The 19,087-nt window shown below is 41.2% G+C and overlaps 2 protein-coding genes and 1 pseudogene across 2 annotated transcripts; 2 read left to right on the top strand and 1 right to left on the bottom strand.

Annotated features, from left to right (window-relative positions):
* The first annotated feature begins 94 nt into the window (after nt 1–94).
* On the top strand, nt 95–13,732 carry LOC145466789 (lipid scramblase CLPTM1L-like). The gene is made up of 17 exons (XM_081450502.1): nt 95–335; nt 2,098–2,201; nt 2,713–2,902; nt 3,874–4,001; nt 4,143–4,215; nt 5,327–5,444; nt 6,189–6,283; nt 6,922–7,006; nt 7,347–7,450; nt 8,039–8,107; nt 8,317–8,367; nt 9,197–9,279; nt 9,913–9,947; nt 10,599–10,654; nt 11,190–11,234; nt 11,682–11,797; nt 12,392–13,732. Exons 1-17 carry the CDS (start codon nt 183–185, stop codon nt 12,477–12,479), a joined length of 1,593 nt encoding a protein of 530 aa, XP_081306628.1. The 5' UTR covers nt 95–182; the 3' UTR covers nt 12,480–13,732.
* Nucleotides 13,733–13,779: 47 nt separating this feature from the next.
* LOC145466794 (endoglycoceramidase pseudogene) lies at nt 13,780–15,298 on the bottom strand (annotated as a pseudogene).
* A 1,300-nt stretch (nt 15,299–16,598) lies between these two features.
* Nucleotides 16,599–18,823, top strand: LOC145466795 (endoglycoceramidase-like). Its single transcript, XM_081450504.1, has one exon. The coding sequence runs from the start codon at nt 16,599–16,601 to the stop codon at nt 18,069–18,071; it is 1,473 nt and encodes a 490-aa protein (XP_081306630.1). The 3' UTR covers nt 18,072–18,823.
* Nucleotides 18,824–19,087: the final 264 nt, after the last annotated feature.

Here is a 19,087-nt window from a genome sequence, read left to right as displayed (position 1 = left end):
TATTCTTCGCAAATTTCAAATAAAGGTATATTTCGGGTTCTTTTACATAACATACTCCACGTTTTACGCTGGCTTACATGAAGTACAACAAGAACACCGGAGGAAATAAAAGTGAACGATCGAGAGAACTTATTTTAATCTGTAGTTAACAAAGCCATGTACATTAATTCTGCGGCTTAACAATGAGTTTTGTTACCACAGTAGTTCTCACTCTTTTCGGTTTGTATATAGCTAACAGTATATATGTAATTTATCATCTGTTTCACGTACCGGGCTGTGATGGAAACGCCAGGAAGTGTCTTCGACCACATGCTATCATCGACAAAGAGCTAGAGGTAAGCTTTAATACAGGTATGGATTTACAGACCTTTGTTTTAGAAACCTTGCTGTGGCTGAAAATGTTTTTTATATATAATGAAAATTGCACACTGCAAAGAATATAGTCTTTGGGTGCGTTCCTTTGGGATGATATTTCGATCTGGGTCACAATCGATATCAGAATAAGTGACCCAAGATCATTCGGATCATGGTGCATCAAAGGAAGGAAGGAAGGAAGGAACCGATGAATCCACTGTGGTTACAGTTACACCGTGATCCGAGTGATCTTGGATCACTGATCCTGACCTGAATCACCCCAAAGGAAGGCACTTAAAAAAATTATTAAAATTTATGATTTGAAAAGCAAATCCACCCTTTCCTTCCCCCCCCTTCCCCTCTACCCTTCTTCTTTTCTAATTTCCATACATTTGTCTGTAAATTTGAGTGGGTAGACGCAGTTTGCGGGGATAAAAATTACAGGCAAATGTATGGAAAATTAGAAAAATTAACTGAGCGTCTTCTAGCCAAGTTACATACATGAAACTTGGTGAATACAATCTTTTACCTTGTATGTTAATGTTGCAATTCACAAATTATGTAAAATTCAATTTTGGAAAAAAGTTATTTGCCATTGGATTCTTATACAAACACCGTTATTTCTGACTGCTTTGCCTTCCCGTCAAGATGGCATTGAAAACCATGATGAGGCCTATTGCTAAAGCAGAGACCTTATGATTTCAAAAGCAGGTTTCAAACAAGCCCCTCCCCACTGAATTATTAAACAGAGGACAAATTTAGCTCATGCCAAGTTAGCTTCATTTCGTATAATAAATCACAAATTAAAAAAAGCAATTGAAATTAAGATAACAATAGACATACATGTAGATGCAGACTGTCTGCAGTGCATACATGTGTGGGCTTGACTTTCAAGCTGATTATTAGATTTGGGAAAGTGTTTTTTTTGGAATCGGGGTATTTTTTGGGAGACAGGATTGTTTGTGGCTTACTTATTTTATTCACATGTTGTACTTGACCAAACTAGTTCCCAGTTTTCAGAGAACAACTGCATTGCTAAAATGGAGGTTGGGTGCCTGAGACATCCAGGAGCTTCCACTATTGGCAGCCAGCTCCTAGATGAAGATTGCTCCCAAGGCTGGCAAATCCTGGCAACCCAGCCATGAGTCCCCTCGCAGTAAGAGGAACAGGCACCCATCACACTGTTGAAACAATGGAAAGAGGGAGGGAAGGGGGAGGGAGGGGAACTGCCTTGGCGATGAGCTGCCACACTACAAAGAATGCCAGAAAATGCCTCTTGTACGTATGCCATGCTACAATCCACGAGCACATGGAATTCCGACACATGCGCATATGTGTCGACACCGCTGACTACCAGGGGAATGCAAGCGCCCTTTGTTGTTAAATCCGTTAAATTGCATTTAACTGGATAGAACTCCTTGAGATCATGTGACCCTCATAATCCCACTGACTGAAGAACAGCTAAACTCAATGCTGAAATTGTGTGTGCTAATATATAACTTAGGATAACTTATTATTAAAAAAAAAAAAAAACAAACATAGATGAAGAATGGAACATCTAAAGAAACTGCTGGAAACTGTTGTTGTGTGGTGAAATGGCTTGTCAACCTAAGTTAGATAGACATGTGCAATGTACAATTTCTTACTATCAGGTGTATTGTTTATAAATTTTGGGTTGAGTTGGTGTTTTCACTTTGTTAATAGTTTAATATTCATTGCTGTTTGATAATTTTAAATTTGCAGGTATCAATTTACACATCACTTCAACAACAGCAACAGATCAACAGTAGAAACTGTCAATTACTTTGGAAAAGTGATAACTTTAGTTTGTCGCATTCATTTACAATGTAAGTTTAGAGTTAGTAGCAGTGATTGCCAATCTCCGCTTTTACATTTGCAAGCATGTCACTCTTCCATAGGTCTAGCCTCTTGCATAGTTTTCCATCAATTGCTCAATCGCTAACAAATTGAATATGCTCTATCCTTGTTTACTCTAAGCCCATCTTACTCCTCCATAGTGACCCTTCCAGGTTGCTCGTGGCCACACACTTTCTCAGGGAGAGAGAATGTGGCCAGGAATGACCTTGACCATCTGAGAATCAGGCTTACCCCTCCACCCTTTTCCCCAGATCTCTGACATGTATGCCTATATCCATCTGTTTACATAACAGTATTATTCTCATCTTGTGTCTTTGTGAATTTGTTCACGACCATAAAATTTTCATTGCCCTTCACAAGCCAGGCTTTGGAAAAAATACAAGTTAGCTGGACATGTCAAACATAAGCAGTCACACAAGTGACAATTCCGTTTCTAATCTTTCACTCTCAATAATGCAGTTTGAAATCCCATACCCACAGATCTGTGAATGCTACTTTACCAAGTCAAACAAGAGACAATGGATCATTGTACGCTCACATATTTATTCATCCAGTTGGAGATCACCCATTTGACAGTCAGTATGTATCACATGCTGTGACTCCATTGACAGTATATTCATTACCTCAAGATGAATCTATCAACCTTCTTTCTGAACAAAAATCAAAGGAGGTGAGTCAGTTTTAAGATCAAAAAAGTAGGAAAAATTATATAAAGGTTGTGCTGTCAGCAATTACAGTCATTTTGCTTTCTGCTGTAATTCTAGCTAGCCATGTCGCTGGTATATTTTAAGTTAAATTGTACACTCTGTTTATTTGCAATTTATTGTCTGGTGAAAAAGTTCTTACTACCATAATTGTCAATTTGTTTCAAAGTGAGCTTTACATGTACATCTGTAGACAAACTAGATTCAATCAATACATTAACTGTTAGGCTGTGCATGTGCAAAGAGCATGGCATCATGGATCGTACCCAGGGGTAGATTTAGAGAGGAAAAATGGGACTGACTTCACTTCCCCCCCCCCCCCCCGATTTTTTCTTGTATTGTCCAAAACATACTGTCTATTAATTTAAAAATTAGAAAACTATATTTAGCAGTATCTCCAGGAAAAGTGAATTTTTCATTTGGGTTTTTTTTTTTGCAGGGGTTGGGGGAGGGGGTCTCTGCAATTTCTTCAACCTACCCTATCTGAATTTTCTGTATCTGTCCCTGCATACCTGACCTGCATCAACAGTCTTTTTTTTAAATTCTTTTTAAAGAGTGTCTGACTTGTTTCAATGAACAACACACACCACTTTCCTGATAATGTTGTGTTAGAGATGTATTGTTTTAATCCTCAGAAATTTCTCTTCTGTTTTGCTACGAAAACAAGTTAACAACAAAAGAAGCTGATGTTAATATAAGCGTTCCATCATGATTTGTAAGCTGTGTGCTTTTTTCTTCCATAAAGGGTTTTAAAGCACACTGCAAGAAACCAGTACATTGTATGAAGGCTTGAGCATTCGTCTTTATCACCTACTAGAAAATATTAATTATTTAATATAATATTAAATAATAATTTTATTAATAAGTCGACATTTAAATACACACCTAGTGTAAATTATATTATTTTTATTGATTTTGATATTTATATTTCACTTAGGAAACTAGTGTGATGTCTAATGAAATTCCAGTGACCCATTGGAAGCCCATTCTCAATTTTTATGTTTTAAATGAAAAAGTTGATTTTGAAAGGAAAGGCATTCCTGGTGAGATCTATCCATTTATCAGGTATGATGAATCGAACACACTTTGTAAAGATGTAATTTATAAATTTATACCCAACTGGAAACCATGAAGTAAAGATGAATGTCCATCAGTTTTATAATACTGTTGATCGCAGCATGTCTAACATGATTGTTGCCATTTTAGGTTAGCTCTTAATGAGCAATACCTTCCTGTGTTGTATATTGACCAACTGGGAGTGATTTATAGATATCTCAAGGTACGTTAGCTAACTCATGATATACTGTTCACAGTGATGCATTAAGAGGTGTGAGAGGCATTTTTTGTGGGGGGGGGGGGGGGGGGAGAGAAGCCTGGAAGGAAATACAGGTGCTTGGGGAGTAGGGGTGGAGTTACACACTGCTACATACGATTTGTATCATGCATCTTACCAGTTATGTGAGGTGAAGATAGGGAAATCATGGTTAGTAGTCCGTTATTTTCTTGTCACTTGAAAATGATGTCATGACGACATCGAAACATTGTGTAAAATTTCTATCGCTCATTTTTATTTTCAAATTGATAATCTTGGAAAAATCAAAACTTATTGCACAGTTACATTTCTCCACTCTGGCTTTGTAGCCAAGACACAAGTATTGTACCTTACAATCCATCAAATATTTTTGTTCGCACATGATTGGTCTAAACACATCATGTGACCGAATATTCCCCAGCTAAAACCAGGGAATATCCAAGAATATTCCCCAATTTTCAAAACTACGTGCGTTGCGAAAAATATTTGAAGGATCTAATAAACACAATAGCCTCCATTTGGTGCAAAACAAGTGCACAGATATTTGTCCTTGGACATTATCTGTTCCTTGAAGCTCACAGTTTTCCTTGAGCTATGCTCTCAGAAAACTGTTTGCTTCTCAAAACAGATAATGTCTGTGGACAAGTATCTGTGCATATTTTCATGCAAATGGAGGCTATTGTTTATATATCCACCAAAACCAAATTAAATGCTGGCCAGTCACAAAGGTTGCAGACAATCCACGGTACCAATCAGAACTCCCAGCAAATACATATAGCTCTTGGGAAGCACAGGAAAATGTGAGCAAGCAAACCTGGTAGAGTTTTGATTTAATTTACTTCTGATTGCCTGTATAGGTGACAAAGTGACATGAGTCTTTAAAGCCAATTGCATAGCAAAAGCAAATTATACAAATTTCTTCTGACACTAAAGTGATTTTCAAACTGCTATATTTTGAACCAATGCAGGCTTTACAATCTTACTTCACAATACATTCACAAGCATCTACATATAAGAAAGATGTGATTGCATTCATTCCCACGGTACATTTGATTGGTACATCTTGATTTTTCTCCAGCGGGTTAACAAAAGTAGCAGCGAGATGGAACTGAAGATAAACTACGCACCTATATCTCTTGGCAAGCTTCGCGTTTGGTCATCACTTCACCATTCATTGAATTCTATGAAAGACCTAGGTATGGAACTAATTAATTATTTCCTTTACGAATGCCTATGTGAAGAAAGCAAGAACATTATGTGGCCTAAAATACATGGCCACTGGCACATTCATGTTTTGTGTCAAGTCCATGGATGTTGCCAATTCAATTGCCAGCCAAACAGCGTCAGGGGCCCGTTTCTCAAAAGCCCCGGAAATTTTTTGGGCCCACGAAGCCATTTTTATTTAAGCGGTTTTTAAAGACAGAGAGGTGGATATGCCTGAAACCTCTTGTATGAAGAGAACTTCTGTTTATATTAAGAATAAGTGCATAAAACTGCTCTGAACTCATAAGGTTTGAGATTTTGCTATGATTTTTTGGAACCTTCAAGAAACAGGCCCCTGGACATTGAAATTCAGATTAGGGGTCTGATAGCCTGCAGTGCTGGCATTATTTTGGTATGGAACGCTTGACAAATCAGGTGCCGCCATCTTGGATTGTAATTGGGTGCTTGACTGGAAGGGGTGGGTGGAGGGTGGGGCACTTGAAATACCTCCCTTCTTGTTTACTCTCTCAGCAAATTTTTCTTTGCCTCAACTCTCCACATTTACCAAATCCACGATGGCAGCCCATTACGAAAATGTACAATGGCACCCCAATATAGGCCTGCACGTCAGGCTAGGGGCTTCATTACAAAACCACCTGGATTTACTGGTGACATTGCAAATATTGCTCTATATGACTGTATCAACAAACCAGTTTTATGTTCATTCAAAATTTCAGGATTCTCGGACAAGGATTTGGATGATTTGAGAGGAATTTTCACAGATACAAATCTCTTCTTGCTTGGCGTCACATTCGGAATCACAGTACTTCATGTATGTTTCACAAGATGGTAGTAATAAGTCTGTGTATTTAAGGATGTCAGCACAATGCAGGGTTTCATGATGATCATTAGATTAGCTGGAGAGCAGTACAAAAAAAACAGAAAAAAACAGGGAAGGATTGCAGTGCAGGAAAGCTCCCCGCCCCAAACTATTTCCTCTCTCACCGCTCTTTGTGTTGCTCCTGAACTTACCAACTGCATGTTTTCACTATCATTTGGCGTGTTATGTAGTCTGTACCTACAAACACTAAGGGTGCATTTCTTTGGGAAAATCCAAGAAAGGATTCTTAAATCCAAAAACAGATTTTCTGTTTCGTTGCTAAACACACATGAATCCAGGATCACGCAGATCATGGTGCATCAAAGAAACTGATAAATCCTTGCCCAGCTGAGGGTGGATTCTTGGGTTCCTTTGACGCACCACGACCGTAGTGATCTTGGATTAATCTGTTAAGAAAAGAAATACAAAATCTGCTTTGGGATTAAAAAAATCTAATCTTGGATTTTTCCAAAGATTGTACTCTAAATGGTCCTGATTTTATATAGTTAGGATTTGACACACGAAATGTTAAGAGGCAATTCTAGAGGGCTTCTACAAATGCTGATAAAAGTGTCCGGTTTATTTTGCAGCTTTTATTTGACTTTTTAGCATTTAAGAACGACATAAATTACTGGAAGAGTAGGAACAGTATGGTGGGACTGTCTATACGAACAGGTAAATAAGAGGTATACTTGTCTAGCAAGAAGTAAACACTACCTCATAGATAGCAATAAAAGTGAGGGGAGAAAGATGCTTTTTCATAACACAAGTACTTTGGGAGAATGGTTTACTGGACTCTGCGTCACAATTTTGACAAATTGTGACGAAAATCCTGGACGGTTAGTCCAGAGTCAACAAAGTCTATCAGGTTGCTGAACGTAGAAAAGTCTTTCATTTACTGATCACTATCTTTAGCGACATTCCTTATTTAATAACCTACAAAGTTAACCTAATCCAGATTGTTCATATGCAGTATCAGTTACTGATTCTATTTTATTTCCTTTTACTTTTCCAGTTATTTGGCGATGCGTGAGTACACTGATAATCTTCTTGTATCTAATGGACGAGAAAACTAGCCTCCTTGTTCTTATTCCAGCTGGGATCGGCTCACTTATCGAGGTACGTCCGCTCTTGGGGCAAAGTGGCGCAAGTTACCGAAGTATAATCAAGTCTCTGAAGTATAACCCAGGGTCTATAAGAATATTTTTACGGTATTACTTCTTTCTTGGATGGGACGCTAGTCCATGGCAGGCTACCCTCTCTCGCCACCATTTTCCACCTCACTAGTTTGTCCCATATGCCTAAATCAATTTGTCAGTACCCATTTACACTCCTGGAAAGAGAGAGAGGCGGTGTGAGGATAGAATGTCTCGTTCAAGATCACAACACAATGATCGTATCCAGGGTTGGAATGAAGAATCTAACAGGCTTACTGTTGGTTTGCCGCGTCTCTCATACTTTAGCCTCCTGCGCACACGCTCTTTAGGTTCGTCGCGCAATCTTCCTCCCCCGTGGAGGAATCTTAGTATGACGAGCCCGAAGAGCGTCTTCGTAAGAGGCTACTCACAGATGTAACCTAGTGTACAAACTTTAACAGTTAACAGTGTTTGCCCATTCTACCATCAGAAGTAAAATTACCAAAGAGAGATAAATGTCTTTGTGATACAACCACACGTTACGACTAATTGTGCTTTGTAATTTTTACAGATGTGGAAGGTTGCAAAAGCGTTCAAAGTCAGCATCAAATGGGAAAACGGTTCAAGACCTACAATTCAGGTGAACAGAAAACCTTCTCTGCACACGTTTCTCCTCTCTCTCTCAGTCCCAGAGTTTGCTTATAAAGTTCAAGTGCAATACAACTACTGGATAATGTGTGTTACCTTTACATTATTTTTTTTCGGGGAGAATAAACGTTATCTACTTCTTATGAAACAAATTATCTGCATGATGTCTCTGTTGACTCCTTTGTGTTTTTCCCTATCAAGTTCGGACAAAAGACAAACAAGGAAAAAGAGACGGAACAGTTTGATGGCGAGGTATGTGAATTTAAACGAACGTAAAATGACACTGGCTTAAAAATACGTTTCTTTGTCCCTGGTTGTTAGGTTTTAAGTGCTTGTATGTCCCTTTGTTTGCTACCTACATAGACTACGAGCAGTCCTTCTTTCGCTTAGTCCGTCGTGCGTGACACGAAAGAAAACCCCGAGAAAAAAATGCGAAATGTTAGGGGAGAGGAGCGCGCGATTTCGCACGGGCGACGGCCATTTTTTTCTCTCGGTTTTCTCTCCCGTCACGCACGACGAACTAAGCGAGGACCACTGCCGACTGATATGTACTCCCACTCATCACATGTGCGTAGATTGCCTTTTTCGCGCGTTCTGACTCTCCCCGGCTTCGGGCGTTCAACAGTCGATTGAGAAAGCGACAGCTCATAATCAAACCTAGCCACTAGGAATTCACATGCTATAATCTATAGCAACCCACGAAAAGCACGTTAGACGAAAGAATGATTTACATGTACTTCTGATTTCGAAGCTGATTTTTTGGGGGATTCTTAGTGAAGAAACAGAGTCTGGCGAATTTCAAACACAATGATTGAAGTGCGAACAAATTGGACTCTTTAAGAAAATTAACCTCACTGTCCGAGACGGTTTCCAAAATATTACTAAAACTTAACGGAGCTTCTTCACGATAAGGTGCAGCCTAAATGTTTGGAAGTTTGCCTTTTATAACCGTCCTAATGTTATCAGTCCTTGTTTTTCTTGTTTTCTTACTCTTCTCTTTGGCGTTGTTATACCTTATAAACCATAACTGGGGCTTGCTTTGATTCCAATCTCTGCATATGTTTATTTTTGTTTTGCCCAGGCCATGCGTTATCTTTCATATGCCTTGTATCCTTTGTTGTTAGCCGGAGCTGTATACTCACTGGTGTATCATCCACACAAAAGGTACTCAAAACAACCATAATGCTGTCAATTAAACTAAACAACAATTTGCAAGAACGTATTCCTGTTTCCTCATTCAGTGAAATTAGTTAAGACTAATGAGGGATACCAAAAGGACCTCAATGGTGCAATAACGTTTCTTAATGGTAACTACATGTACTCTTTTTCTTACTTGGCTCAATATCACCTGATTTGTGTTTTCCTACGTGAGTAAACTTGTTTCCTGTGATATAAAAGTCGCATTTCAACGTCACTGCTTCATAACATGAAATCCCTTGACGTCAGTTTTCAGTTTAAAAACAATTAAATCACAGAACGTTTTGCTGCTGAGAATAGATTAGATTAAAGGCAGAAATTTAAGTCCACGTTCTCTATGAGGAGAAGAGGAGCAGAGGCATGGATCACTAAAAAAAAGTAAATTAACAAAAATGGGCTTTTAGTGGTTTCGTTTGTGTTGGAGAGCTGAGGTGACTGTATGAAGCTATCAGGCAAGGTAAACACTGAAACGAGTCGAACGATCTGCTTAGCTTTACATCACTTATCAATAGTACAGTAGGCTGTTGTTTGTCGGACTTGTAACTTTGTTCGTAACTGATCGTTACAAGCTAAGTTGACTTTGTTTTGTTTTCTTGGCAGTTGGTATTCCTGGATTGTTCGAAGTCTGGTGAATGGTCAGTACTCTCTCGTCCATTTGATTTCTAGTCACTCGTTTTACTAACTAAGACCCTGATAGGTATTGATAAAGTTTGGGTCAGGCTAGTGGCGCATACAGCTGGAGCTTATCTCAGTTTATGTAGTATGAAGTGACAAGGAGTATTTCTACTGCGCCCTGGATGGGATGCTATAGTCTATCGTACGGTTACCCCCACCCTCAGTATTCATTTACACTCTTGGGTGGAGAGGCGCACTGTGAGAATAAAGTGTCTTCAGTGCCCAAGAAAACGACATAATAAACCCGACAAGGGCTCGAACCCGGAACGCTCAATCCGGTGTCCAGCGACCTAACCATGAGGCCACCGCCCCTCTAACCCTAATAGATACGATACTGCTATAACATAAAGTAACAAACACTTTATATAAGTATGTGATTGTTTTGACCACACAGTACTTTGTTTGCTGAAGAACCCTGAAAAAAAATAACAGTAACAAGATTACAACGAGACTATTGTCAAGTTTCTTTGATTGCAGTTTTTTTCCAGGCTTCTTCGATTTCAATCAGTAACCTATTGCAAACTCAACCACTGCGAGTATCAGTCTGTTCACTTTCTCTATCCGCGGTTCAAAGACCTCATTATTTTGTTATTGTGTTTGTCTTTCTTTAGGTGTCTATGTGTTTGGTTTCCTGTTCATGTTGCCCCAGCTATTTGTCAACTACAAGGTTAGTCGTTGATAGCCAGGGTAACTGAGGTTGACTAGCTATAATAGAGTTCACTGAAATCATTCGCATTGGCGACAAATGTTATGAATCAGTTAGAGACCAAACACGCTGTCCCTGATGCTGTCTTAACTCCGCTTAAGGGTAGCCTTTTTGTTGTTAAGAATTATTAAGAATTCCTTACAAAGGCCACCTTTCCACAACAACAAATTAATGGTGCCCTGAGAGTGGCTGTTGTAGACAGTTGAAATCTGGATTTCGCGAGGCGGCGTTCGACACTGCTTGATGGAAACGATCTTTTATCGATGTGCTGTTTGCAGAACTGAATTATCTATAGTGGCAAAATGATAGTGGGATACGAGGAGACAAAGCCGCAAGATAAATGTGGAAGAGGCGTCTTATCCCCATAGCGTATAGTCGCTATTATTTTTGAAATCGTGCGAGCTGAACTGCCAGCTACCGCAGGCCGCATAACATGACTCATTTATGAAACGTTCCTCGTCGTCTACCAACTGACTTGTTCTTTTTCTTTTTTCAGCTCAAATCAGTCGCTCACCTTCCTTGGAGAGCGTTTATGTACAAGGTATGTAGAACGTTTTGTGAGATGAATCCTGGTGTACTGCATGAATTTAGCTCTTCAATAACACTCTCTTCTGCCATTAACTTTGACGTTATTAGAAAGTTTGCTTTTTTTCTCATTCAGTAACTCTCTTCCTTTGCACAGGAATTCTGAAAGCAACAAAAGTTTTCACAACAAAACAAATTGCAATACTGGAACTCGTTAAATTTAGCTTGTGATTTCTTTCCCTCTCTCAAGCTCTCTCCCATCCCACTAGTCTTCCCTCCTTTGTGATTTCTTTTTCCCTCTCTCGCACTCTCTCTCTCATCCCACTAGTCATTCCTTCTTACTTTCCCCTCCCCTCTTCTCTCCCCCTCCCTCTTTCTCTCTGCCTCTTTTCCCCCTCCCTCCCTCCCTCCCTCCCTCCCTCCCTCCCTAATTTCCTCCCCTAATTTGCCGTTTTCTTTGCAGGCGTTCAACACGTTCATTGACGATGTGTTTGCATTTATAATCGTCATGCCCACCGCTCACCGCCTGGCCTGTTTCAGGGATGATGTCGTGTTCGTTATTTATCTCTATCAGAGATGGTAAGTCGCATCTGCTCCTTGAAAATTCAGGAAACCTATTCCATCATCTAGCAACGATTGCGTGACTTGCATGACTTGCGTGACTCGTGACGTGCCTCAACTCGAGGCAACGTCTTTAGTTATCTGTGACGCTGAAAATAAGTTCAGTACATAAGAAACCCGGCCATTTACAACCACTCACCTCTGGATCTGGAAAACGTGCGCTTCTATGGTGAGGAGTGATGCTTAAACATACAATACGTGCTTCTAGCCTTCTCTGGAAAAGATTGTGACTCGCATGATACGTGACGCTCAATGTAAGTCACACAAGCCAAATACAGGTCCAACTGCTTTTAATTGTGCCATGCCTCCTTTGCGCATTGCACTCAGCCTTCGTACCAAGCGTTCCCGTACCAAGAGCTTTTTAGGCATTTTGGCCGCGCGCAAATTGGAACGAGAGGAAAAACATCGACGAAGGGCTTCTTCAATTTTCTTTTCTCCTTACGGGAACGGTTGCTGCGCAGGCTACGATGCAATCAATGTTGCTCTCCCGTGTCTTAGAGAGAGAATGCGAGCATGTTACCTACTGTCTGATTCAATACTGTTCCTCCTCAGGTTGTATCCAGTCGACATGAAGAGGGTGAACGAGTTTGGTGTTTCGTACGGAGACCAGGAAAACGAAGACAAACCACACGAAGACTAATAATGCCTTAATAACCAAAATGTGGCCGTAGTTAGTTAATAGAAAATAAAAAGTAAATTAACACTTTAACGTAATGATTGCACACTCTAAGGCTTGGAATTCTCTGACTTTGTTACGGTCCTTAGACTACATTGAACTCGGTCAAATTTAAAATGACATTACCATCGATAGCAGCGTTTGTATCGTACAGTGAAACCTGTATTAAGCGGACCCCATATTAAGCGGACACCTTCTATTAAGTGGACACCAGCTGAAGTCCCAAAATTTTCTTCCCACATTTACTGTAAAATAAACCTGCATTCAGCGGACACCTCTGTTAAGCCGACACGGACACCAATATTAAGCCATTTTTTGGCACAAAACCTGCAATAAGCGGACACTTCAAGGGCTTTTTACTTCTAAAGGTTCAGCTGAGACTCCTTTAACATTGTTCAACGATGTTGTTCTAAAGCTAAGTGATTATTCCAGATTCACGCATCGATTGACTGGACAGTGTACTATGCGAGTCTTTTATCTTACGCTGTGTTACACCGTGTTACAAAAGAGTTAACAATAAACTATTATTGCCGAACATACTAGAACCTGTTTTGAACGGACACCCTGTATTAAGCGGACACTAGTGAGGGTCCCAAGGGTGTCCGCTTAATACAGGTTTCATTGCTGTGCAAAAAAAGGCAATGTATCGTGCGGGAAAATCTCAATAATTAACACTTTCCTACCAAGCATTCCCCCTAGTCCCACCAAAATATGCATCGGGACAACATACTGCCATACTGTCCTGCTGCTCTGCTATATAAGTGGTACAAACGAACCTGTGCCACGTAATAGATTTGTGCCGTCTAGACATCGCCTCCCGTTTCCATCCGGTTAGGAAAATCCCACGTTATCATTCAAAACGGGTTTCCAAGGGGTTGGAAGTCCTTGTTATCTGTCATCCGTGCACTACAAACCTCAGTAGACTGCACTGCCACCTGAAATGAGCTCAAGAGACTGCAAAACGCTGCTGAGGTCCTATGAGGGGTTTTTAAAAAGAGTAATGGGATACAGGATATTTGAGAGAAAAATTAATGTGAATGGGAAATTCAGGTCAGATAGAATGGGATATCGATTAGGAGAATCTTTAAAGGGATACGGGATATTTGGGCCAAAAAATTAACAGCATGTGGAATACAGACCCCAGCCGTCTCTTCCCTTTACCCCGACGGGGGTGCAGGAGAGACGGCTGAAATTCAGACTAAGGGTTGAGGAGATGTATTCGATATTTGATAATTGCTGGTAAAATTTTCACAATCCTTTCAGTTTACTTTTTGTTGATGGTAATCATCACACTTGACCCTGGTGGTGTGGATGTGAGATGATTAAAAACAACCAGATTTTCCTCTGTGGAGGACCATTTGACAGAAGCTGGCGTGACTGTCACGCTATAACCCAATGGGTAATGCACCGCTTCGTTCAAATAGACAACAGATTCAGTTGAGTGGCACGTGTCGGACACTTCATAAACTAACATGAATTCTTTGGATGACAAATCAAAGCTAAATTTTACAGTATTACCCGCAACGGCTTGAGGGTAAGTACGAGTCGTGTTTTGAACGTAAATTTGATTGAGTCCTGTTCCATTCCACAATGGACAACACCTGTCGCCTTTCAGGCTGGGGTGGGACGGATGATACGCCTTGTAGTTCCATCCAATCCACGACTGCAGGTATATGTCAGCAGCGATCATCGTTTCAAACATGGGCTCGATTTTCCCTGCGCTGGTTAGAAACTCTGTTAGCATTCCACCACATTGTAACCTTTCCAAATCCGCTTTCCGTGCCTCGAAGTTCTCGATTAGTTCTATCGATGGAGGGATGTAGTAATGATAACTGAGAACGCTTCTATTGCGGTACTCATCCCCGCCTGGCACGCTGTTAAACCCGACTCCAAAGTCATCCCATGTTACACCTTCAAAGAAAATACAATGTTGATCATCATGTTGCCTGATAGCTTTGCTTAGGACTTCGTAGACAGGAGCCAAGTTCATCCTATCCGCGACTTTTGGAACGACAAGCAGTGGATTTGCGTAAATGTCCCCTGCCCATGGTTCATTGATAAGCTCGTAGCCAATAACATTGGAGAAATTCTTAAAACCCGAGGCAGTCTTGGCCCAAAATGCAGCCCAGCTATCTAACAACCCGTCAGTGTTGTTGTACAAGTTTTGAAAAGCCACGCTAGTCGCTTCGGTGAGGTAGTAATCTGACCAAACAAACTTAGCGCAATCTTCGTCCGATGGCATTCCTGTTTTGGGATCGAGAACAAACGGCTCGTGTAGCGGTTCAGGGAATCCTTTGGCATTTCCCGGGTTGACTGCCCAGGTTGGTAAACCCTCGACGCACAACATCCTGGAAAAGGCATCCTGGTGCATGTCCAGCAGGACATAAATACCGTATTTTGCAGAGAGTGTGACGATATGCTGCATAACTTGCAGGTAAGTCTCGTTGTATTTCCCTCTCGTGGGTTCCAACCCAGGCCACATAAATCCAAGACGCACAACATTGAGGCCAAGCGATTTCAAAAGTTTCATGTCTTGCTCAGAGAATGTTCCATCCGAAAAGCCTTCGAGTTCGGGATGCCACGGAAATTCTTTGACCACAACATTTGTACCGTGAAGGAAGACCTCCCGACCGAAGCTGTCTACCAACCTCTGTCTGTCCGGGTTCACAGTGATAGGTAGAAGATCAGCTGAGACTGAGGAGGCGACAACACCAAGTAAGAACAGTTGAGAAAGCATCGTCTAAAACTGCAACTTCTTCGCCTTTGACTTCTCCCTAGCCCTGAAAATGACAGGAAAGTGAATTGAGAAATCAGTCACGAGAATAAGGTTTCAATTTACAAGGGTTGTATTTGCGTTGTCACGTAATGTTTCTCCCACGTAATGACCCGGACAAACGACATGTCACACACGCAGTCTAAAATAACTCGCAACCGACTGGATGTCACAAAATTAGCTAAAATTGCAGCGAGTGTCCTTCACTGATTCTACTTCATTTTCCTTTTTTTGAATTTTGTTCTGAACGCTTTCAGGGATGGAAACGTAGCAAATCGTTAGAATTGCGTGTAATGCTGTACCTTACGTACACGTGGGGTGTACAGCACTGATTTGAGTTGAACTCTATAAGGTGTTGCAACACAGTAATGACTATACGTGGCATTCTTTGGGAGCAAATCTGAACGGCATGAAAAGCCAGCATTCATTAGGGATTCAAAGTTTCGACGGCACTGCTCGCGAGCATTCCGCCACAATCCGCACCCAAATTTCCCAGGGCTCTCCCTTGGGTGACCCTCGGATATACAGTACACATAAGACTAGAGGTTAGAGATTCTGAACAGCTCAGGAAGGCAGTGAACAGCTTTGCAAAAGCGTTGCTTGACTAGCCAAGGACTGCAATATTACCACAGGACGAATGCCACAGGTAAAGGGAGCGAGAATTTGTTAAGATATATACGTAGCGTACATTTATTTCGTGTTTCTGCATGTTATTAGCCAGTTTTACCCCAGAAAATAACTTGCGAAATAAGTTACAGTAATGTTTTGAGCCCAATAGTAATGTTTTTAATGTAGAATTTAGTATGTTTGGTTCGTGATCACCATTTGTTTAATTTATTATTTTGTAGCCGCCACGTTAGTCTTGTGATTCTAGGGCCCGAGTGCCCACACAAGGAGTTTCAAGTTGTTTATCACACTGTTCGTCGACTGGCCTTGGACTGGATCCCGACTGGATCTCCCACTTTAGCTCCTACTGGATGTTTCAAGAATTCATAAGTTCGCTTCTGAAAGCCGGGAGAAAGTGGTTGGGTTTGTATTCTAAAAGGATGTTTAATCCTCCAAGGTCATTTTGCAGATGTGGTCCACACATAGCTACCGATAGGGCATTTTAAGGGTATTTGACCAAAGACCAGATTCTCGGTACCTCCCTGCGCATGCTGAGCAAGCCGACAGAGGACGCGGGGGCGTAGCGTAACGCAACTGAAGGGTGCAAAATGAAACCTCATATCATGTAATCTTCTGATTTCCCAATTCACTATTTTGTCATCGATAGAGTTAGTAAAAGGTAGAAACGTCGCAGTTCTATCCCAATGCTTTCGGAATTTCTAGTGCTAAGCATTTTCGCCTCCTCTGCAGCAGCAGATCTTCTACCTATCTCTGTGAACCCGGACAGACAGAGGTTGGTAGACAGCTTCGGTCGGGAGGTCTTCCTTCACGGTACAAATGTTGTGGTCAAAGAATTTCCGTGGCATCCCGAACTCGAAGGCTTTTCGGATGGAACATTCTCTGAGCAAGACATGAAACTTTTGAAATCGCTTGGCCTCAATGTTGTACGTCTTGGATTTATGTGGCCTGGGTTGGAACCCACGAGAGGGAAATACAACGAGACTTACCTGCAAGTTATGCAGCATATCGTCACACTCTCTGCAAAATACGGTATTTATGTCCTGCTGGACATGCACCAGGATGCCTTTTCCAGGATGTTGTGCGTCGAGGGTTTACCAACCTGGGCAGTCAACCCGGGAAATGCCAAAGGATTCCCTGAACCGCTACACGAGCCGTTTGTTCTCGATCCCAAAACAGGAATGCCATCGGACGAAGATTGCGCTAAGTTTGTTTGGTCAGATTACTACCTCACCGAAGCGACTAGCGTGGCTTTTCAAAACTTGTACAACAACACTGACGGGTTGTTAGATAGCTGGGCTGCATTTTGGGCCAAGACTGCCTCGGGTTTTAAGAATTTCTCCAATGTTATTGGCTACGAGCTTATCAATGAACCATGGGCAGGGGACATTTACGCAAATCCACTGCTTGTCGTTCCAAAAGTCGCGGATAGGATGAACTTGGCTCCTGTCTACGAAGTCCTAAGCAAAGCTATCAGGCAACATGATGATCAACATTGTATTTTCTTTGAAGGTGTAACATGGGATGACTTTGGAGTCGGGTTTAACAGCGTGCCAGGCGGGGATGAGTACCGCAATAGAAGCGTTCTCAGTTATCATTACTACATCCCTCCATCGATAGAACTAATCGAGAACTTCGAGGCACGGAAAGCGGATTTGGAAAGGTTACAATGTGGTGGAATGCTAACAGAGTTTCTAACCAGCGCAGGGAAAATCGAGCCCATGTTTGAAACGATGATCGCTGCTGACATATACCTGCAGTCGTGGATTGGATGGAACTACAAGGCGTATCATCCGTGCCACCCCAGCCTGAAAGGCGACAGGTGTTGTCCATTGTGGAATGGAACAGGACTCAATCAAATTTACGTTCAAAACACGACTCGTACTTACCCTCAAGCCGTTGCGGGTAATACTGTAAAATTCAGCTTTGATTTGCCATCTAAAGAATTCATGTTAGTTTATGAAGTGTCCGAAACTTGCCACTCAACTGAATCTGTTGTCTATTTGAACGAAGCGGTGCATTACCCATTGGGTTATAGCGTGACAGTCACGCCAGCTTCTGTCAAATGGTCCTCCATAGAGGAAAATCTGGTTGTTTTTAATCATGAAGCGTCCACTCCATCAGGGTCAAGTGTGATGATAACCATTAAAAAGAAATAAAACTGATTAAAGACTTTTAGTTGAGAGGTATAATAAAACGCCAAGAACTCAACTTTATTATGATTTTCAAAATATAGTTGGTCAAGTCTATACTGTTGTTTCCCAACATAAATGTAATGCTTATTATCACCATGAATAGATTGCTTTTTTTTTCTTCCAATGACTGGCCTTCATCTTTCCATTTTCCTTATGTATAGCGGAACTTCTTGTTTCAATTTTTGTCTAGCTTGTCCGATGCCCGCGCTACTCGCGGCTTACGGTTTCAACCCTCGCTTCTGGTACTGTTTGCGTTCTTTCTTCGCAGTCTAAAATGAGAGCTGAGCTCCCCGAGTGCCTTGGGCAGCTCCTTTCAGGGGTTTCTTCGTCATTATGTAGAACAGGCCAGGGGTGGCTGCTAGTGCGTGATCGCCCGTTCATAATCCTACGACCTAACTCTAGTATTTATTCCAGCCCTATCCCTGACTCATTCTCTAATTAAGATACTTATTACCCACTTCAACCTTAAATAACAGTAGCAGCCCTCGACTAACGCGAAATAATTATCAAACACCTTTGCAAATTAATGCGCAGGAGCCGTCAGAGCCCATTACAAATAGTGAAACTTGACTGAGGGCCTGCTAACTGCTTGCCAAGGATTTGGATGCGGGGAGCAGAAGTCCCGCTTTAAATGAAATCAGGTTTAGTTCTCTTAATGTATTGATTAGAAAGAGAGAACGCTCTCCTGTGATCAGAGATTGGGTAAAAGACAGACTAATTACAGTGTTAAAACTCGTTGATCCTTAAAATTCTTTTAGAAATATTTGTCAACATATTACTAACACTGTGATTCTAGTAAATCTTTTAATTTAGATATTTTACCAGAAATTATAAAAATACGACGATATATCGTCAAGGTTGTTTCTCGTGTAAAATGTTTATTGGTCCTTGGCAGGCTCGGTGAGCAACGTGGAACACCGCCGGTAAATTCGAACAGCAATGGACCACCCAAATCGCATCGTATATCACCATGCATTTGG

This window comes from Orbicella franksi, chromosome 13, assembly GCF_964199315.1.
Source record: "Orbicella franksi chromosome 13, jaOrbFran1.1, whole genome shotgun sequence".
In the NCBI taxonomy this organism is placed as follows: Eukaryota; Metazoa; Cnidaria; class Anthozoa; order Scleractinia; family Merulinidae; genus Orbicella; species Orbicella franksi.
The sequence above is the reverse complement of the archived record's forward strand: the minus strand, read 5'-3'. Positions and strand labels throughout refer to the sequence as shown.